This window comes from Ictidomys tridecemlineatus, chromosome 10, assembly GCF_052094955.1.
Source record: "Ictidomys tridecemlineatus isolate mIctTri1 chromosome 10, mIctTri1.hap1, whole genome shotgun sequence".
Lineage (NCBI taxonomy): Eukaryota > Metazoa > Chordata > Mammalia > Rodentia > Sciuridae > Ictidomys > Ictidomys tridecemlineatus.
In genome coordinates, this window is record NC_135486.1 from 4,675,073 (window position 1) to 4,697,798 (window position 22,726).

At 42.3% G+C, this 22,726-nt stretch overlaps 1 protein-coding gene and 1 non-coding gene across 2 annotated transcripts in view; both read right to left on the reverse strand.

Annotated features, from left to right (window-relative positions):
- Positions 1 to 374: 374 nt before the first annotated feature.
- Positions 375 to 22,726, reverse strand: part of LOC144367352 (L-selectin-like) — a 34,862-nt gene continuing 12,510 nt past the window's right edge. Inside the window, exons 5-9 of the mRNA XM_078023289.1 lie at positions 21,672 to 21,857; positions 8,092 to 8,277; positions 6,483 to 6,614; positions 4,077 to 4,095; positions 375 to 513 (exon numbers count right to left, since the gene is read on the reverse strand). Coding sequence (XP_077879415.1) covers positions 375 to 513; positions 4,077 to 4,095; positions 6,483 to 6,614; positions 8,092 to 8,277; positions 21,672 to 21,857 — 662 coding nt within the window. The remainder of the gene's footprint in view (positions 514 to 4,076; positions 4,096 to 6,482; positions 6,615 to 8,091; positions 8,278 to 21,671; positions 21,858 to 22,726) is intronic.
- On the reverse strand, positions 3,267 to 3,340 carry Trnar-ccu (transfer RNA arginine (anticodon CCU)). The gene has a single exon. It is a non-coding gene; the product is annotated as a tRNA-Arg (tRNA).

Genomic DNA, 22,726 nt, shown 5'->3' on the forward strand with positions numbered 1-22,726 from the left:
CACTGGACACACCACTAGCAGAACAGCACTAGGACAAGCTTCGTGCCCAGATGCAGAGGAAGCTCAGTCCAGCCACACTCTGTTCAGGGCCCCCAGAGAGGCTGCATGCGTCAGGAGATGTTGGGAGCCCACGAGATCAGCAGGACCACGGGACAAAGGAGGTGGAGTTTCGCCACCACTCCTGTTTCCCTGTCCCTCCATGGGTTGTGGCTGCTTGGTGATGGCAGATTTTTCCTGTCTGTTCCATGGCACTTGTGGACAATGGCCAAGTCAAGAGGGAGAAGAGAGGCAGCCAAGAGGCACGTCGGCTGTCAGAGAGCAGGAACTGGGGGAAACATGGACGCCTGCGGATAACTTTCTAAACCACACACATCTTACTCCCCAAAGCAGTCTCCACTGGGGTCCTTGGCCCTGATGTCCCAGTGAACAGCACTCAGAGTGAGGGCTGCCAGTGCAGGCAGTGAGTCTGTGCAGGTTGTGCACTGCACAACTTCAGGGTGCCCCAGGAGCCACCTGAATGTGGATGACACATCCTTGCAGCTATGCAAGATGGAGAGCCTCTGGCACTAGCCTTTGCTGTAATGCAGAACCTGAAATGACTCTGGAAGGGAAAGTGCAATCCTTACCCAAAGCTGCTTCTCTTAAGAAGCACAAAGTCGTAGGAAGGCTGGTCTGGCCATGGGGCAAGGAGGTATTTCTGACTAGGTTCTGATGGGGCCTGTTCTCTCCTGAGAATTTAGCCCTGATCAGGTGAAGTCTCATCACTTGCCATGGAGAGAGGTTGGCTGCAACTTGCCCTCAAGGGCGCACTTTCTGATGCTCTCTCTGATTCATTTGGACACACATCTACTGAGGGTCAAGCAACCAACTGGACTTTCTGGAGATCTGGCACAATCTCTGCCTTTAAGGAGCATCCAATTTTATTGGAAAGAAATCAGAACATATTACAATTTAAAAAACAAACTGGGTTAGAAGTTTAGATTATACTTAAGTCCAAAAATGCCCGGTACAGACTGACCTTGTAGAGGGACGCCAGGGAGGGGAGACTGCCACTGGCTGGCCAAGGTGAGAGCTAGTGAAGAAGGAGGGCGAGGGCGGGTGCTGCCAGGAGTCTAAGGGCTGAAGCGGGAGGTGGTAGGAGACCTGGGGCAGGGGAAGGGGCATTCAGCAGGAGTCAGGGAGTCCCTCTCCTGCAGAGCTGAGGAGATGCCACCTGCAGCCAGCATTTCAGAGAAGCTTCTTGTGTGTTAACAATAGTGCTCAGAGAGAAGCAGGGACTCAGACGTGTGGATGGGTCTCATAGGAAGAGACAGAGGCACCCACAACTTCCAAACAGCTCTGGCCATCACCGTGTCCCCTCCTTTGTCTAGTGCTGAGATGCTGCGTGTGGAAGTTGGCCAGCTGAGAAGGGAGATGGCCGAGGAGGCGGGCAGGCTGCAGGTGGCTGGATAGGATGGCCTCCCTTACACAGGTGAGCTACAGTGCAGTGGGACCCTTCAGCGTGAGCAGAGCCCTTTGATTTAATGCAATTGGAAAGCAATGATACCATCAATTTTATGAATTTTCTATGTGAGTAGCGCCCCTCAGATACATGGAGGACAGAGATGGGGTTTGATCTTCATTAAAACTGAGACTGTAGTTACACATGTGTCAACTTTTACTGTATTTAATTTGTGTGGACATGCAAGACACTGAATTGAAACTGGAAACAAAGAATTAGGATTGAGCAAGTCAGGTATCATTCCAGAGCCGTCCTTTACTCCATGGACTTGAGAGTCCCCACAGAGAAGGTAGCAAAAGACTGAGCTGCGGGGCACAGTGACACATGGCTGTAATCCCAGTGACTGAGGAGGCTGAGGCAGAAGGACAGCAAATTCAAGGTCAGCCTCAGCATCTTAGTGAGATGCTGGGATGTAGCTGGGGTAAAGCCCCAGCACCAAAATCAACCAGCACCAATCCAAAAGAAAAAAGCACACACACACACACACACACACACACACACACACACACACACACAAAGGAACAGTGATGAGTATGGGGCAAAATGGGAGCAGAAAAAGGTTTTAATCACAAAGAAATACTTCCAGGTGCACCAGAGGGAAAACTGCATCTTTCATGTAGGAGACACCACAATGCCAAAATAGAAGGGAGCCCCTGGTCTATGTCCCCATTCACTTACCCCACAACCCTCCTTCAGAGCCCGACTTTAAAGGCATAAACACAGGTTCCACTCCCCTCCTCATCCCAGTGACTCCTCAGCCCTTTGCCCTCTGACTTCATCTTGTGTCTGCACTGGGAACGCTCTCCCAGGGATGCCATGTTATAGCCCCTGGAACCTTGCTGTTCTCCCAGCCACATCGAGACTATTTCCACTTCCTTCTTCCCTAGATTTGTGGCCCCCGAGTCTCCCTCCCCTTGTTGGGCCCGTCTCCTTCTCCTCCTTCCTTAGCTGACTTAGATACTGATGCTCCTCTGGCTGCCACCCTCTCCCAGGTCCTCTTCCTTTCCCACGCTCCCACTGTCCCTGGGTTCCTGTGCACCCTCCTGTGATGGTCGTCACCTCCTGAAATGAGAGAACCCCAAATCCATATCTCCTGCCCCTTGTGCTGGAGAGACCCAACATGCTGTGGGTGACCCTCAGACACCTGAAGCTCAGCATGTACAAACCTGAGCTTGAGATCTTCACGTCCCAAATTGCTCCTTCTCTTATGTTCATGTCTCAGCGGTAAACACCACCCTCAGTAGTTCCCAGGTCGGACTCAGGCAGCCTCTTTGACTCTTTTCTCTCTCTCTCTCTGTGTCTCTCTGCCAATTACGCACCACATTCTGTTGATCCTACCTCTTGTCGCCTCATGAGTCCAGCCTCACTGTGGTTTCTCTAAACGGGCACCCTGAGCTTTAACCTCATAACTCCAAATGTCTCCAGACTGGTGTTTTTGCCTCAGACTCACCCACCTCTGGGTCTGCACTCTGGGCAGGGTGATCCCCACAAGATGTGAGATGCACACACTTCATCAGTGTCCCTGGTGACGTCCCACAGAGCTCAGCATGAGGCCCTGCTCCTAGTGTGCCTTATATACAGCTTCTGGATCTGGCCTTGGTGCCCTGTCTCCCCGGCTTCTCTGCTGCACTCTGAGCTACAGCCCCCTGAACGCTAAGATTTTCTCAGTGATGACTGGTGGCTGGTAGGGTGGTTGAGCAAGCACCAGCTTCTTCAGGAATCATTTGGCTTCATTTGCAGCATTTTTGTTTGTTTGTTTGTTTGTTTGTGGTGCTGGGGATTGAACCCAGGGCTTTGTGCATAGGAGGCAAGCACTCTACCAACTGAGCTACATCCCCAGCCCTCACAAGCAGCATTTTAATAGCAGCTGCGTTGTCCAGCTGGGCACTGAGTACCTTACCAAGTCTCATCTCCGCAGTTGTTTTTTCCTACTCTCACCTTTCTAAAATTCCAAAGCAAGCCACTAAACTCGTAAATCTGAAATCTCTGGCCATCATCAGTGCTGCCAGATGGGCCATGCATTTCCATGTGTCCTCAACTCTTCTCAACATTCTGCAATATTTCTCCAATTAAAGCACTAGAGTTTCAATTCCAAAGTGAGAAAAAAAAGATTTAATATATTAAATTTGGGGTCTGGGGTTGTACTTTCTTCCTAAGGCGTGATGTATACTATTTGCTTAATAAATGCTTGTGGGATGGAGTGTTTCTCAGTGACCATGTGAAGTCTCCATGTGTGTTCACACAGAACAGAAAAAAACAACACAATGCTTCTAACACTTAAAGAAACATCAGGGACAATCAGGAAAAGCTCCCTTTACACAATAATTCTTCCTAATAGAGAGTTATTTACACATTCATATATTTTGCTTTATAAGCACCAAAAAAAAAAGACACCCAAATTTTAAGAAGCTAGCAATTTATTACTTTACCTAAAAACTTCATTTAGATGAGTCTCCCATGGTGTTAACCATGGAATTAATGTGACTAGCCATAACAATAAAAAATATTTTAAGAAGCATTTTCTACTTAGAGAAACGATCAACAAATATGGAAATTACTCACTGATAAAACTTACCTTATCTGAGATTTCGTGCCTAAAAATAGAAAAGAGAAATGGCATCAACAAAAAGAAGACAATTTCAATTTTTAAAGTAAGGGGAAAGGAAGATTCCCACCCCCGAAACTATGTTTTGAAATATATTATGCAATTGTTAGGTGGACCCCCACGTGTCTAGAGGCACCCAAGGCCCCTCTAGCTTGGTGTGCAGTTTCAATCTACCATGGTAGGTTCCCAGGCACAGCAGGCTATGGATGCAGAGCCTAATGGCTCAATCCCTCACTGTGCTGCTCACAAACACAGACATCTGGGCTGAACTGCCTGCTGGGGACACCCACTATACCCAGCCACCTGTCAGCTCACATCTCAGGGCAGCTGCTCGTCATCTGCTCCCTTTCACCAGATTTTTGAACCTAACCATCTAAAAGATTCTCAGAAGCATCCTGTATATGAATACAATTATTATTTTTCACTTCTAATTCTAAACACATCAGCTGAGGCTCTGTGAATTTAGACTGAAAACCAAGCCATCATGTCTAGCATTGTCTCTGTAGCAATATATTCTCCATACATTAAAGAAACAACTTACAGTTAAAACTTTGGAAGAGAAAGCCACTTATATGAAAGTCAGAGATCCTGGTAGAAGATTCACAAATGGAGACATCTACATGTTGCATTAACTCTGACTTCCCACAGAGTCAGGGATCTCTGGGGCTCTGGCTCTTGGTGGCATAACTGTAACTAGCCTAAGTGCCCGTTATCTGTTTCCTGTTTGCCCCATACTGATTCCCACAGCAGGGGCATGCAGTTTTCAAGTTATCAGATTGAGATCTTGTACAGAAATGACTCCCAGGTAAAAAACGTAAAAAACAATCCTACTGCCTTTCTCACCTACTCATACAAGAGTCTTAGCCAGCTCACCCCTCGTGAAAAACGCATGACCTTGATTCTATTCTTTGAATTTCGGGCTAAAAGCTAAGAATTTGGAGACAAGCATCCTCCTTATAAAGGTGACTTTCATCCCCAAAGTCCTTAAAGTTCCACATCCAGGGCAGGGCACATCCCAGGGCAGGGCACAGGTGTAACTAACACTCTGTTCTCCGGCCCCTGGCTCTGCCCTCATCACCCAAGGCAGGAAGAAAGAAAGGACAGTTGAGGTCAGGCTTGGACGTCTCCTTGGAAGGAATGGTCACTGGTGACAGGCAGCTGTCACTCTTCTTTCCCCAAGAACTGAGGGAATGTGATGGCGGAATCCAGTCCCCTGGAATTCACAGCAGCAGGGAGGACACTGTGTCTGCTCAGTGCTCTCAGGTTTTAGTTACTGAGGTTCTTCCTCCCAGGTTGTGCCCCCTCCATGTCTTTCAGGTTGGTGAGAAAATGAATCTGGCATCTCCTTAACTGTGGATGAAAGATTGGAGCAGAGTGCAGGACCAGGGACTGGAGGAGAAGATTCCTGGAATTGCCACTGTGCATGGCATCCCACATCCAGTGACAGAACACATGCTGCCTTACTGGAAGGAAGGGAAACTTAAATGTCAACCCATTGATGCCACAGAGAGTTAGCACAGAGGAGTTGGTCTGCACTTGCTTTGAAGCTGTCCATGGCCCCTGAACTTGAAACAGGTGTATCTTAAAAGCTGCCCAGTGCCTGTGAGTTGTAGCTGTGAATGGTTCTGCCAAGGGAGTCGGCCACATGTGGCAGTGAACACCAAGGCCTGCTGCAGACTCTTGCCCACCTTCAGGGGTGGGCCCTGCAGGGGGCAACAGGGAGTGACACTGTGTGCCTCTCTGCTCTGTTGGTCTTCCACTCTGAGACCAGGAAGCAGACAGTAGCTGCTCAGGGCAGTCCTGCTCTGCCTTCTCCTCTCCAGCTCAGGCTGGAGGTCGGTGCACATGGAGTTATTGGTTACAGCTGTGGCCTTCCTTGGTGACAGACAGCAGGGAGAAGATGGGGGGTTTCCCCCAGGGACAGTCCAGAAACAGACAGACAGGACTGGGACTCTTCAAGAAGTCAGGCTTTTGAGAGCAGCACCTGAAAACCTTAGTGGATGTTAGGTTCACTTCCCAGTGACACTGTAAAACTGAAATCAGAGGCATGTAGGTGCTTAGAGGACAGAGATTATGCCTCCCTATCTCACAGTTAAATAAGAGTAAACATCTCAGTTAGTTGTTATCCCCCTAGCAAGATGTCTACAAGGTAACAGCATTTTCAAAATTTGCCTAATGCAAAGCAAGTCAGCCAGCCTGCTTTAATGGAGGTGTGTCCTGGGTTGATTTACATGTCTCCAGGGACTGATGTTTCTAGAACTTTAAGCTTGGCATCCTGCTTCAAGTGAATCTAATACACTCAATTTCCTGTGAGGCTATTTCTTTCTTTTTAACTTTATACTTCTTTTATTTTCATATGAAGTTAAATTCACTTACCTTTTCTTAATCGCCTAGTGACACAAATGATAAATGCCAACCCAGAGAATGCAGTGACTATGGCTGCCACTGAAATGAGGAGTGAATTATGAAGAACAAGAATTTTCTTGATCTTTGAGAAACTGTCTGGTTCTGAAACAGAAGCCAGTAAGGCACATATGAGACCACAGCATCATTTCCTTGGTGCAGCTCCTGATTCTTGACGTTTTCCTTCCTAGCTTCCCATTACAGCCCCTTGATGGCCTTGACAGATGGGATGCATGTAAAGGCCCCCCAGGAGTCTACCACAGAAACAGAATGGTCCAGCCTTTAGCCTAGTGCCTAGAGATTCCCTGTCGCCTGATGGGTGTTTGGTAGAATTCCTGGGAATGTCTACAAAATCTTGGCAAGAAAAGGTTATCATTGTATTGAGCTTTGTTCAAAGGTTGGACCTCAAACACGGAGAAGATCTACAAAGTCAGATACAGCTTGAGGAAAAAGAGAAGCCAATGATTGACCTGGGAAACTTGTCAAAGGAAACTACTAGTGTTTTTACTTTAAGCACACGTGCAATCGTAAGCACTAGAGTTTATGTACCAAGACCTGCAGTGTTCTATCAAGTGATGTAGGCCTACCACCTCCTTCCACTTCCTTCCCCAACAAGGAAAAGGACTCAGTTACACATCCTTTGTGAATATAAACTCAGTCCATTTGCAGTTTCATTTTTATTGAAAAAGTTCCAATGTGAGAAACCTGCCTTGGATACCTCCTGATGAAGGAAGCTACCTTCCCATGTTGGCACAGGGTCCAACTGGGGCCCTTGATCCTCGAGCTGCTTTGCTGAGCACTCACACAATGCCTCCACCCGACTCTCAAATACAGGATGCTGAGAGGCTGAAGTTCCCAGAGGTACCAAACAGGCACCTGTTGGCTTGAGGAAGATGAGGGAATGGATGCTAGCCAGGCTGCAAAGCAAACGTACCCGACAACCTGAGGCTCAGAGGCCTTCTTGCCGCTCCTCTGCCTGCCCCACTGCACTCTAGACACACAGAGGTTAGCTTCTCTAGTGACTTCAACAGACCCCAACCCAGAAGGCCCTCTGTAGCCTGTGCAGATGGCATGTGGGGCAGACCTCATGGCCATCCTCTCATATGCTAATTTAATGTGCCTTTGATCCAGCAAGTGTTGCTGGCACCTGTCAGGTGGAGGAGAGAGGAAGGTGAAGAAGACAGTCCTGCTCTTGCTCAGACTTGGGAGACATCAGCTGAGGGGCAAGTGAGAAGAATCCATGATTTGGGGAATTAGGTGGTCACGGATGACCTCTGAGGAGGCATTTCAAGGGACTAACAGAGAAGAGAAGTCAGAGAGCAGAGGAAGAGAACAATGGAGAAGAGCTAAGTCACAGAGACAGCGGGTTGGATTTTAAAAGTTCAGACAGGAAGTGTTGAGAATGAAAAACAGAAATGGCTGTCACTGGAGGAGAAGACAAGGACAGCCAAGCATTTTATAGTAAAGTAATGCATACAAACTTGTATTGTACAAAATGAAGCATCAAGTTTAGTAGATGTGTCCCACTGTCTGTGTGTCCATCAGCCCATCTTCAAGTCTTCTGTGTATTGGGCGAACTTACGTTGACATATTGGATGAGGACTGGACCAGATTCCAGAGGATCCACAAACAGTTCTCTTCTCCCCAATTAGCTCGGTTCCCTCTGAACAGCTGAAGGTGCACGTGGAGGTAAAACTGAAGTTGGCCAGGGGGTGAGTGCAGTCCATGGACCCCAAGTCAGGTGCTGTCAGAGGCTCACACTGAATCACTTCAATGGAAAAGAAAGAACAGAAGAACTCAAGATAGTACTTCGGAGCAGAGAACTTCTCCCTTGACCAAAGATTTTTAGCCAAAGCCATCTGACCTAAGATGGGACCATCCACAGGCATATAGCAGTCCCCATTTCTAGACGTTACTTCTGGTGATGCTTCCAGACTTTATCTTCTTGGAATGATGATGAGTGGTAGGTTGGGGGTGAAGCCCCAGCAGCCCTGATGAAGCAGCAGGGCACACACCTTGCCTAACAGCACCCTGGAGTATTCTCACAAATGTGCAGAATCTCCACCTTCTCTCCTGTTGTAGAGCTCACTCAGGAAGCTTTGAAAAACATCCCAACTCTACAATCCCAATTCTGTAAAATTTGGTAGATGGACTTTGATAAAGGATGTTGATGTTTCTTTTAAGAACTGAACTATTAAACCAGTGTTTCAGGAGGATAAATGTAGAAAATGTCATCAGAACTTCCCACATGCAGACAAGCACTAATATTCTTCCATGTGCGGATAATCTTGGCAGTTAAAAAGGAAAAATAATCTACGGGTATTTCAAATGTGAAGAGATGAAGAGATTGCTTTGTGGGTTTATTTGTACTGGGGATTAAACTCAGGTCACTTAGCCTCTGAGCCACATTCCAAGGCCTATTTTGTATTTTACTTAGAGACAGAGTCTGAGTGGGTTGCTTAGTGCCTCACTTTTGCTGAGGCTGGCTTTGAACTTGCCATCCTCCTGCCTCAGCCTCCCGAGCCACTGGGATCACAGGCCTGTGCCACTGTATCCAGCTTGCTTTGTGTGTTTTTACAGCAGTGTTACTTCCCTGGTAGTTCATGTGAGAGGAAAAGCAAAAATATATGTTAAGACACACCAAATAAAACAATCTAGAAAGACTTCCGACCCTGTGAAGAAAATTGGTTGGTATTGAGTAGGACACCATATAAAAAACAAGTATTAATAAGAGGTGAGGAACAAAACTGAACTCTTCAGCAAGACTGATTGCTTACACCATGGCAATTAGAAAAATAAAATGAAAACGTAACCACATTATATTGCTGTAACCCAATTGCGCACTGATGGTTGGATTTAGAGACAAACAACCCTTTTGCGGGGGGTTTCTTTTTTGATGTTAGTTAGAATGATGCCTTAGAAAAACATTACATTACAATCTATGCCATATTAAATTATGATCCAAAAGTAAATAAAGACTTCTTCATGACTCTGCTCCATTTTCTAAAACCATAAGCACAGGATGACCAATGCAAGGCCTCTAGTCTAAAGTTACTCACCTACACAGGTGGGTTCTGGAGAGGACCAGTTTCCAAGGGGGCCACATCTTGTTTTACTATCTCCAAGTAGCTTTGTTCCCACAGAGCATTTGAAGGTACACTGTGAGCTGAAGCTGAAGGTTCCCACAGGGTGAGTGCAGTCCATGCTGCCCAGCTCTGGGGCCTCCAAAGCCTCACACTGGACCACTTCAGTAAGGAAAGAGACAGTGTTGGGAAGGGTTAAGAGAACCTGCTGCCTGGGTTTGAATCCCAGCTCAGCCAGTTGACAACCCAGTGCCTTCAAGCAAGGTCACTTAAAGTCTGAAACTTCAATTTCTTCATCTATGACAGGTCAACGATGATAACTATATTAATCTCATGAAGTTGGTGTGGGAAATACATGCCATTCAATTACTGTAAATCAAGGACTCAGAATTCAGCACAGCTTCATAGAAGATCTAATTAAATATCAGCTAGTTTGACATCATTGGCAGTAATTGGATTTTTAAAACCAAAATTGCATTAAAGGTGACTTACCAGCTTAGTTGGGAAATAATTCTAACCTCAGCCAGAGTATTTTTGACTGTTGGGAGCAGGAGGGTCAGAGAAAGAGCTGGTCTCCAAACTGAGTCTTCAATGCAGGAAAAAGATGAAAGTTCAGGAATCATCTTGGCCTCCATTCTGTCTTTATTCTACTTATCTCAGTTACAGAAGCTTAGCTCTTTGGATTTTGACAAACTTCTCAAAAAAGAGCATCAATTTCCCTGCTCTGATTGATAGTACAGAAGATGAAGTGAAAAGTTGGAAATCAGTGGGCTCATTTCAGGCCTTACCATCACATTTGGACAACTATTACATTCCAACTCTCATTTCTCACTCCTTTTCAATCAAAAATGAACCAGAATTCTGACCTTACTCTTGAGAATTTAATAAAGATTGGTCTTAAGAAATTAGGAGAATTTTTCTATTTTCCACACTTAGTACAAGACCAAATGAAGGGAAATTGAACTTTCCAATTCAACTCAGGTGAAAAGAAAGTGCCTAATATATTCCAGTTATATCTGAGTCCCACATAGACAACCATGAAGAAAACACTATTGATCTTGGAAAGTCAAGATGGTAGATTAGAGGAAAGCTGCATTCCCATTACTCCATGGCTCAGGATGCAAGTACAGGAGTACCGCCTCTCAGCAAAGTAGGGATTTAACTCCAGTTCCAAAACTGGACAGTCATGGTGTCTTAGAGACTCAGAAATTTGGATTAATTAAACAAAGAACATAAAGGAGCACATTAGAGCCAAGTCAGCTGCAGCAGTGGGCTGGTTCATGCAGAGGAGAGGGATAACAGAGAGGAACACAGGCACAGATTTGGATTGAAAAAGCCTGTAGATGAGAAAAGCAGCCTGAACTTGGCTGCTCCAGAGGCTATGCTGCAAACTGATGTTAGGAAAGTGCTCTGTGCTTCTCATCCAGCAGGCAAAGAGCTGAAGCAAGAGCCACCTTGAGGTGGCCATGCTGCAGTTGCTGCTGCAGGACTGGGAGGTCATAGCACGCATTGCCATACTGTCCCCCAAGTGCCTACTTCATGACCTAGGTTGTGCCTAGCAGAACATGAGTGAAACAGGCCTGGAGAAGATTGTACCCAGGGGGCTTCAAGCCAGAAAAACAAAGCAGAGCCCAATTCACTTTTCCTTTGGGTCTGGCAACTCGTGTGTTTTTTGAAGCAGGTCAGAAATCCGAAATGGAGGGTGTGAACACACTCAGGGGCTAAGCCTGGGAAGGCTGTGTTTGTGGGCATATGAGAACAAAATTTTCTCTTTCTATCTCCCTTTACTTTGGTTTTCTTATTTTTTTTCCTCCTCATTCTGATATGCATCATCTGCTGTATCTCTTCTGCATTCTCTCTGTTACTTTTTGAATATGTAAACTCTCTTCTACCATCCTATCACACTTCCTTTTCTCTAAATGAACTGGACTTTCCCCATCTTTTGTAACTACTGCTTATATAACTCCTGCCCTCACCATTCATGTTGTTGCAATTATCATTACTGTGGATAACACACCTGACATGTTCTGCTTTCTTTAATGCTAGATCTAGTTTGGGTTCTTAATTATTTTTGCTGTTGGTAATTGCTGACACTATCATTCCTGTTTTTGTGGTCATTAATGTATATGTCATAGTAGAAACTGAGCATTTATTTTAATGCTATATATTGATTGCATCAGTTGTTGCTACTGTTTGTTTCCCCTATTCTATGAGGTGCTGGGAGACTACAAGTTCACAGAGTGGAGACTCTGTTGCTGAACTAAAACTCAGCCAAAAGACAGCACACTTCTTTGCACAATTTAATGGCATCCAAACTTTAGCTATACTTTAGTACAAAGAATAGAAAATACAAAAACACAAACTAATAACCAGACCCCAAGTAGGAATTGCTAGGAGTGGACCCTCAGGTCCTACTCACAGACACCTATCCCTACAGTAAAAACAGAAAGAATTAATGCGAAGTCTGTGGATACCACACCTATTATCCTATCCCAATCTAGATCACTCTACATCACTACAAGTGAAGGACATGCCTAAAAAATCCTAAAAATATGGGGCTTTGGATATGGCTCAGTTGATAGAATTCTTGCCTCACATGCACAAGGCCCTGGGTTCAATCCCCAACACCACACACACACACACACACACACACACACACACACACCCCAAAGTAAGGGTATAAGAGGAATTCATCCCAACAGATGCATAAAACCCAACACAGACATACAAGAAATATGTAAAAACAAGGTGAACACCATATAAAGGTCATACATAGTACCAGCAACTGACCCCAAATATAATGAAATGAATGAAATATCAATTAAAGAATGATTATAAAAATGATCAATGAATTCCAAGAGAACACAGGAAAAAACTGAATGAATTAAGGAAATTAGTACAGCATATGAATGAGAAATCCAATAAAGAGACAGAGATATAGAAAAGGAACCAAACAGGGCTGGGGATGTGGCTCAAGCGGTAGCACGCTCGCCTGGCATGCGTGCGGCCCGGGTTCGATCCTCAGCACCACATACCAACAAAGATGTTGTGTCCGCCGAGAACTAAAAAATAAATATTAAAAAAAAATTCTCTCTCCTCTCTCACTCTCTCTTTAAAAAAAAAAGAAAGAAAAGGAACCAAACAGAAACCATGGAAATGAAAGACATAATAAATCAAATAAGATGTTCAACTGAAAGTCTCTCTGATAGAGTCAGCCATTGTGAAGACAGAATCTCAGACTGGGAGACAAAGTGGCCAGAAATGAACATTCAGACACTAAAGAAAGCAAAATAAGTAACTACGAATGAATAAGAACTCTGGGACAATATTGAGACCAAACTTAAGAATCACTGGAATTGAGGAGGGTTTTGAGATACAGGCTAATAGAATGGATAACCTCTTCAGGGAAATAACAACCAAAAATTTTCCAAACCTTGAGAGTGAGATGGATATTCAGATAAAGGACACATTCAGAACCCCAAATAGACAAGATCAAAAAATAACTTCTCCACAACACATTATAATTAAAATGCCTAATGTACAGAACAAGGATAGAATTTTTAAAGCCTCAAGAGAGAACCTAAGGTTACATTTAGAATCAAGCCAACCAAAATTACTTCTGATTTCTCAGTACAAACGTTAAAAGTCAGGAAGTATTGAAATGTGTTCCAAGTTCTGAAAGAAAATAAAGATCAAACAAGATTGCTATATCCATACTTCAAAATCAAGATGAAATAAGAACACTACAAGATAAGCAGAAACTAAAATGATTTATGACTACTAAGCTGGCACTACAGAACCTACTTAAAGAAATACTACAAACAGAAGAAATAAAAAACAAACACCAGAGCTCAAAGATCAACAGATATCATTTGAAGAGTAGCTAAGCAAATGAGAAACAGGACCAAATTAAACATTAGAAATAAATCAAAATGGCAGAAATTAATAAACATCTCTCTGCAGTAACTCTTCAATTGAAAGACACAGGCAGACAGAACAGATAAAAACAAGATCCTCCAGGCTATTTTCAAGAGACTCACCTTACATGCAAAGACAGCCACAGTCTGAAAGTGAAAAAATGGAAATTTATATACCATGTAAATGGAGCCTGAAAACTAACAGGAATAGCTAATCTCGTATGGTAATAAAGCAGAATTCAAGTCAAAATTCATCAGAAGAGACAAATAAAGTCACTTCATACTGGTAAAGGGAACAATCAACAAGAAAATATAACCATAATAAATATTTATGCCCCAAACATGTGTGCAACTAATTACATAAGAGAGACACTACACAAATTGAAGCCTCAGATGAACACAATACTATAATACTGGTGATTTCAGCACACCTCCCTCAACATTGGGTAGGTCAAAACTCAGTTAAGATACTTTGTACCTGAAAAAATACAATAAGTCAAGTGAACATAACAGACATCTATAGAGTATTTCATCCAACAAGAGCAAATACAATTTCTTCTCAGTGGTTCATGGAACCATCTCCAAACTAGACCATATTTTATGCCACAAAGCAACTTTTAGTAAATACAAATAAAAATTGATATAATTTTTTACAGCTGGTCAGATCATAATGGAATGAAATTTGAATTCGACACCAAAAATCTCTACAGAAATTATATAAACACATGGAGATTGAACAATACATTCTTGAATGATGAATGAGTGATAGAAGAAATCAGGGGACATTTAAAAATTCTAAGATTCGAATGAGAATATGATACAACATACCAGAACCTTTGGAATACTCTGAAGCCAGTTCTAAGAGGAAAGTTTATAGCTATGATTGCCTATGAAGAAAACTAGAAAGATCTAAAATAAATAACCTGATAATGTAACTCAAGGCCCTTTACAAATGAAGAACAAACAAATCATGAAATGAGTAGAAGAAAGAAAATAATTAAGAGTTTAAATCAATGAAATTGAAAATTAAAAAAACAACACAAAGGATCAACAAAACAAAAAGTTGGCTCTTTGAGAAGATAAAAAATTTTGATAAACCCTTAACAAACTAACCAAAAGAAAAAGAAAAAAATACCTAAATTAATAAAATCAGAGATGAAAAAGAATAAATCACCAAAGACATCATAGAAATCCAGTGGATTATTAGAGACTACTTTGGAAACTTATACTCCAACAAATTGTAAAACCTAGAATAAAGGATACATTTCTAGACACATACAATCTGTCAAAATTGAATCAAAAGGACATAGAAAATTTAAACAGACCAGTAACTAGTATAATATTTTTTTAAACTTCCATAAAAGAAAAATCCATAATCAGATGGATTCTTCTACCAGACCTTTAAAGAAGAATTAAGGCCAATGCTCTTCAAATTATTCCATGAAATGGAAAGGAATGGGACACTTCCAAATTCATTCTATGAAACCAATATAACATTCATACCCAAACTAGATAAGAACACTAGATAAGGAAAGAGAATTACAAACCAATATCCTTGATTAACTTAGATGCAAAAGTCCTTAATAAAATATTAGCAAATAATATTGAACAAGATATTCAGAAGATTTTACATCATGATCAAGTTGGTTTTACCCCAGAGATGTAAGGATGGTTTAACATATGCAAATCAATAAATGTAATTCATCACATAAATAGAATTCAGGACCAAAAAATCTTAACCATCTCAACATATACAGAGAAAGCCTTTGACAAATTTCAGCACAGATTCATGATTAAAAAAAAAAAAAACACTGTTAGAAATAGAAGGAACCTCGCTCAACATCAAAAAAGATATATATCATAGTAACATCAACATCATAGTAACTGGGAAAAAACAAAAGCATTCCCTTTAAAATCAACATCATAATAACTGGGAAAAAACAAAAGCATTCCCTTTAAAATCTGGACCAAGAGACAAGGATGCCCACTATCACCACTCTAATTTATATATACTAGAAATTCTAGCCAGAGCAGTTAGGCAAGAGAAGGAAATAAGAGGGATAAAAATAGGAAAGGAAAATGTCAAACATAGCTGTTTGCAGATGATATGATCCTATACTTAGAAGATCCAAAAAGGTCCACCAAAAGACTCCTTAATAAACAAATTCTGCAAATTCAACCTACAAAAATCAATAGCTTTCCTATATACCAACAATGAAACTGCTGAGAAAGAAATCAGGAAAACAATTCCATTCACAGTAAATAGACTCAAAACAATAAAATACCTAGGAATAAATCTAACCAAGGAGGCAAAAGACCTCTACAATGAAAACTATAGAAACTTGAAGGAAAAAATTGAAGACACAGAAGATGGAAAGTCCTCCTATGTTTATGGATAGGCAGGATTAACATTGCTAAATGGCCATATTACCAAAAGTGATATACAGATTCAATGCAATCCCCATAAAAATACTGATGACAGTCTTCACAGGATTGAAAAAATTCACTTGGAAGAATAAAAGACCCAAAATAGCCAAAGCGATTCTAAACCAAAAAAAGCAAAACTGTATGGTACTGTCATAAAAATAGACACATAGTAAAGGACTATTTACCTCATGATTTTGCCTTTCAACAAAAAATTATAAAGCATGTCAAAGGCAAGAGAAAATGAGTCTGCAACTTAAAAGTGATTATCAGGACCAAATTCAGTTATGGTTCACATGTTTGAAGTAAAGGACTTGGAATTAAAAATAACTATAATTATTAATAAGCTATTTGACTCCAAAGGACAAGGTAGACGACATGCAACACAGGATGAATAATGCTGACAGTGATATGCCAACTATAAGAGAAAATTCACAGGAAATATTGGAAATTTAAAACACATTTAGTGAGCATAGTACACCTGACAGAAGAAACAGAAAACATGATGATATGACAATAGAAATCACCCAAACTGAAACAAATGGTGCTGGGAAACTGGTTATCCATATAAACAAGAATTAAACTACATCTTTTTCTCTCACCTTGCAAAAATATCAACTCAAAATGAATCAAAGACCTATAGGAATTAGACTAGAAACTTTACTACTCCTAGAAGAAAATGTAGAGGCAACACTCAGACATATAGGAACAGGGAACGGCTTTCTCAGTAAGACATCCTAAAGCTCAGAAAATAATGCCAAGTCTTAAAAAAATGGGATTGCATCAAATTTTAAAACTTCTGCACAGCAAATGAAACAACGAAGAATGTGAAGAGAGAACCTATAGAATGGGGAAAATCTTTGCTAGATACTCTTTTGATTGAGTATTAATATCCAGAATAAAGAACTCATGAAACTTAACACCAGAAAAACAAATAACCCAATTATTAAATGGGTAATTGAACTAAACAGACAATTCTCAAAAGAGGAAATACAAATGATCGAGAAATTTATGACAAAATGTTCAACATCATTAGCAGTTAGGGAAATACAAATCAAAACTACACTGATATTTCATCTTATGACATCATCATCAAGAATATTAAAACAAAACAAAAAAAGGAATCTTAAATCACAGTCATCAAGAATACAAACACAGCTGGGATGGTGGCACACACCTGTAATCCTAGTGGCTCAGGAGGCTGAGGCATGAGAATCACAGCAACTTAGCCCCTAAGCCATTTACTGAGACCATGTCTCAAAACAAAAAATTAAGGGATATGGCTTATTGGTTAAGTTCCCTTGGGTTCAATCCCAGTAAATAATAATAATGATGATGATGATGATGATGATGATGATGATGATGATGATGATGATGTGGGGGGAAAGGAACACTTTTACACTGTTGCTGGGATTCTAAAATAGTACAACCATTATGGAAATCAGTAGGAAGCTTCTTCAAAAGACTAGACATGGAAACCAAATGACCCAGCTATTCCACTGCTCAGTACTTGTCCTATTAATAATGTCTGCATACGATAGTGTGATACAAGCATACCCATGTTTGTAGCAGCATAATTCGCAAAAACAAAATGAAGACCCAACCTAGGTTTCCACTTATGGATGAGTGGATAAAGAAAATATGGCTTATATTTTCATATATCATTGTGTGTGTATATATATACATATATACACACACAATGATATTTCATAAAACATAAAGAAAAATGAAATAATGCCATTTGCTGGAAAAAGGATAGAACTTCAGAACATTATGATAAATGAAATAAGCCAAACTCAGAAGGTCAAGTGTCACATGGTTTCTCTCATATGTGAAAGCTAAGAGGAAAAGGGAAAAGAAAATTGTGGGGGATCTCTTGAAAATCAAAGGGAGATCAGTAAAAGAAGGGGACGGGGACGAGGAGGAAGGAAGACTGGAGGGAGGGGAAAGTAAAACAACAACAACACCCACTGCTGATCTGAAGAAGTCCTCAGAACCAGGGTGGATGGATCACCAAACTCAAAACCTAGGCAATAAATGAGAAGGAGATACATGCAGCAACTGGAACATGGAATCACAAGATTGTTCTGCATTTTCCCAGACTGTACCCTAGAACTACAATGGCAAAGCCACTAATCAGAAGTCACTGACCTTGACAGGTTGGTTCTGGAGATGACCAGCTTCCAAGTGGGCCACATCTTGTTTTACCATCTCCAAGTAGCTTTGTTCCCACAGAGCATTTGAAGGTACACTGTGAGCTGAAGCTGAAGGTTCCCAGAGGGTGAGTGCAGTCCATGATGCCCAGATCTGGGACCTCCAAAGCCTCACACTGGACCACTTCAGTAAGAAAGAGACAGTGTTGGAAAGGGTTAAGAGGACCTGCTGCAGGATCTGAATTCCAGCTCAACCACGTACTCTCAAGCAAGGTCACTTAAGCCCTGCAACGTCAGTTTAATCATTTATAAAAGGTCAAAGATGATAAGTGCATTAACCTCATAGAGCTAGTCCGGGAGCTATATATCATTCAATTTCTGTAAGTCAAGTGCTTAGAACAGAGTAATGCTCTTAAGAAGTCCTAAGTGTTGGGTTTCTTCTTCATATTGTTATCTGTGGCATTATCTGGACAGATGATTCAAAGTCACGTTCCCAAAGTAAGTGGGAACGAAGAGCTTGGAAGGGGAATAACTATGATGTGAGCTCAGTATACCAGAGAGTTGGCAGTGAGAGGTTCAGACCAAGAATGGCCAGGGTAATAGATGTTTTAGGAGAGAAGGAAAAGGCATTAGAATAATCCTGGTGTCCATTCCATTCTTACTATCCTTAATTCAGATGCAGAGGAGAGCTCTTTGGATTTTGACAATACTTTCCAGAAACTGTATCAATTCCCAGGCTTTCAGTGTTAGTCCCAGATCAAATTCAGACTTGGAAACCAATGGCTACATGTTTCATGCCCTTTCATGCCATTTGGGCAAGGATTGCACTTCTGATGTCCTTCCTTTGTGATCAAAGGCAGGCCATCCATCTGACCTTCCCCTTAAGACTCAATGAAGATGAGACTCAAATTACTAGAGTTCCTTATTTTCCAATAAAGTCCAAGACCAAATGAAGGAAAACTATCATCCAATTTAATTCAGGTGTGCAGAGAGTGTCTGATATATTCCAGGAATAGTGAGAGCCCCACAGGCATGAATAAGACACCACTGATCTTAAGAAGGCTTCAGTGCCAGGGCAGATGGATAACTGAACTCAACAAGTGCAGGTTAATAAAACATGTGCTGCAACAGGAACACAGGACAGCAAGGCTCTTCAGGGCTTTTTCAGGCTGTAACCCAGGACTACCATGGCAAACCCTCCAGTCAGAAGTCACTCACCTTGACAGGTTGGTTCTGGAGAGGACCAGTTTCCAAGTGGGCCACATCTTGTTTTACCATCTCCAAGTAGCTTTGTTCCCACAGAGCATTTGAAGGTACACTGTGAGCTGAAGCTGAAGGTTCCCAGAGGGTGCGTGCAGTCCATGCTGCCCAGCTCTGGGGACTTCAAAGCCTCACACTGGACCACTTCAGTAAGGAAAGAGACAGTGTTGGGAAGGGTTAAGAGGACCTGCTGCCTGGGTTTGAATCCCAGCTCAGTTGACAACCCTGTGCTTTCAAGCAAGGTCACTTACAGCCTGCAACCTCAGTTTCTTCATATATAAATGGTTAATGATGATAAGTGTATTGACTTCATGGAGTTGGTAGGAGCTACATGTTATTTGATAACTATAAGTCAAAACCCTAGAACAGATCCTGGCTCTTCAGAAGTCCTACCTAAATATTCACTAATCTTCACATTATATCATTGGCATTATCTGGGGAGAGAATTTTAAACCCAGACCAGTTCAAGTGGGAGTGAAGGCCTTGGCTGGAGAACAACTATCACAAACAGAGCCTGAGTATGCTGCAGTGTTGGGGGTCAGAAATTCAGAGCAAACAGGGATCTGCATAAGCAGACTTCTTGGAAGGAGCGTGGTAAAACTCCAGGAATCCTCCTGCCCTCTGTTCTGCTGTTATTCCCTTTAGGTTCATTGCAGAAGTTTAGCTCACTGACTTTTCACTACCTTCTTCACTATCAATTTTCCTGCTCTGACTGGTGGTTCAAAGATGAGATTCAGACTTGGAAACCACAGCCTGTACATTTCATGCTATTTCATGCCCTTTCATTCCTTCTGACCTCGTCCTGAGTCTTCAGTGAAGATTGGTCTCAAGCTACAAGGAGAATTTTTCTATATTCCACAGTCAGTACAAGTCCAAACTAAGAAAAGTAAATCATTCAATCTGATCAGGTGCACAAGAAAGTGCCAGGGGAAATAGGTAACTGTAGATGACCTCAAGAAATGTGGGGGCAATGAGAATGAAATACATGGAGCAACATGGAGTAGCATGGACACAGATAGCAGGACTTCTGCGTTTCTCATGAACCAGGACTACCATGGCAAAGCCTCCAGTCAGAAGTCACTGACCTTGACAGGTTGGTTCTGGAGATGACCAGTTTCCAAGTGGGCCACATCTTGTTTTACCATCCCCAAGTAGCTTTGTTCCCTCGGAGCATTTGAAGGTACACTGTGAGCCGAAGCCAAAGACTCTCAAAGGGTGAGTGCAGACCATGCTGCCCAGCTCTGGGGCCTCCAAAGCCGCACACTGGACCACTTCAGTAAGGAAAGAGACAGTGTTGGGAAGGGTTAAGAGGGCCTGTGCTGAGATTTGAATCCCAGCTCTGCCAGGTAATAACCATGTGCCTCAGGCAAGGTCGCTTGAGCCCTGCAACTTCAGTGTCTTCATCTACAAAAGGACAAAGATGATGACTGTATTAATCCCTGGTGGGAGAGCCACATGCCACTGAATTACTTCATGAAACGCCTAGAACACACATGGCTTGCCCTAACTAGATGTTAGCTGTTCTTCACATTGGCGCTATTGGCATTATCTGGGGAGAGAACCTAAACCTGATGAGTATAAGTGGGAAGACCAGAGTGGCTGGGAGTAACTATTAGATCTCTGCCCCTGAGGTACTTTAGTGTGTTGGGATTTGGAGTTTCTGAGAAAGAGCACACCTCCATATTCTGTTCTCTTGGAAGGGGAGAACATAAAGTTTAGAAATCATTCTGGCCTGGAGCCTGCATTATTCTCCTAAGCTAAGAGGAAATTCAGTTCTTTGAATTTTTTTACAATCCTCCTCAGAAAATGTGTCTATATCTCTGCTCTGATTGTTAGCACAGAAGACCAAAAGAAGACTTGGAAATCAAAAGCTACATATTTGGAACGTTCTATGCCATTCCGGCAAGAATTACAACATATTGTCTTATTCCTTATGAGTCAAATACAAGCTTTCATTTGGATATTGCTCTTCAAATTTCAATGAAGAATAGATTCAAGGAATTAGGAGAATTTTTCTAATTCTATAAAGAGTACAAGTCCAAATGAAGGAAAATTGTTACCTGATTCAGTTCAGGTGCACAAGAAAAGTGCCTGATTGCAGGCAGAGCCTGAGTGCAGCAGATGCAGTCACAGATATGTCACCAGTGGACCCCATGAGGCTCCCAGTGCTGGGACACATGGGTAACTACAGAAAGGGACTCAAGAGTGTGGGAGAAGGGAAAAGGAACATGAGGAGCAATGGAAAGAGATCAGAGCTTTGGGGGGGCTTTTTCAGACTGTACCCCAGAACTACAATGGCAAAGCCACTAATCAGAAGTCACTGACCTTGACAGGTTGGTTCTGGAGATGACCAGTTTCCAAGTGGGCCACATCTTGTTTTACCATCTCCAAGTAGCTTTGTTCCCACAGAGCATTTGAAGGTACACTGTGAGCTGAAGCTGAAGGTTCCCACAGGGTGAGTGCAGTCCATGCTGCCCAGCTCTGGGGCCTCCAAAACCTCACACTGGACCACTTCAGTAAGGAAAGAGACAGTGTTGGGAAGGGTTAAGAGGACCTGCTGCCTGGGTTTGAATCCCAGCTCAGTTGACAACCCTATGTCTTCAAGCAAGATCACTTAAAGCCTGCAACCTCAGTTTCTTCATGTATAAATGGTTAATGTTGATAAGTGTATTGACTTCATGGAGTTGGTAGGAGCTACATGTTATTTGATAACTATAAGTCAAAACCCTAGAACAGATCCTGGCTCTTCAGAAGTCCTACCTAAATATTCACTAATCTTCACATTGTATCATTGGCATTATCTGGGGAGAGAATTTTAAACCCAGACCAGTTCAAGTGGGAGTGAAGGCCTTGGCTGGGGAACAACTATCACACCAGAGCCTGAATACACTGGAGTATTGGGAGTCAAAATTTCAGAGCAAACAGGGATTTGCATAAGAAGACTTCTTGGAAGGGGCATGGTAAAACCCCAGGAATCCTCCTGCCCTCTGTTCTGTTCTTGTAGGTCCACTGCAGAAGTTTAGCTCACTGACTTTTGACTACCTTCTCCAGAAACAGAAGATCAGATTCAGACTTGGAAACCACAACCTGTACATTTCATGCCCTTTCATGGCCTGTGAAAAATGTGGTGTGTCTCATGTCTTATTCCTTATGATCAACATAGAGCTCTCCTTCTGACCTCGTCCTGAGATTTCAGTGAAAATTGGTTTCAGGCAATGAGGAGAATTTTTCTATTTTCCACATTCAGTACAAGTCTGAATCAAAGGAAATTAAATGGTCCAATTCAATTCAGGTACACACAAAAGTGCCTAATGTATTCCAGGCACAACCTGATTCCCAGAGATGCAACCAGGAATAAGGCAGTTGTTGATCTTAAAGAA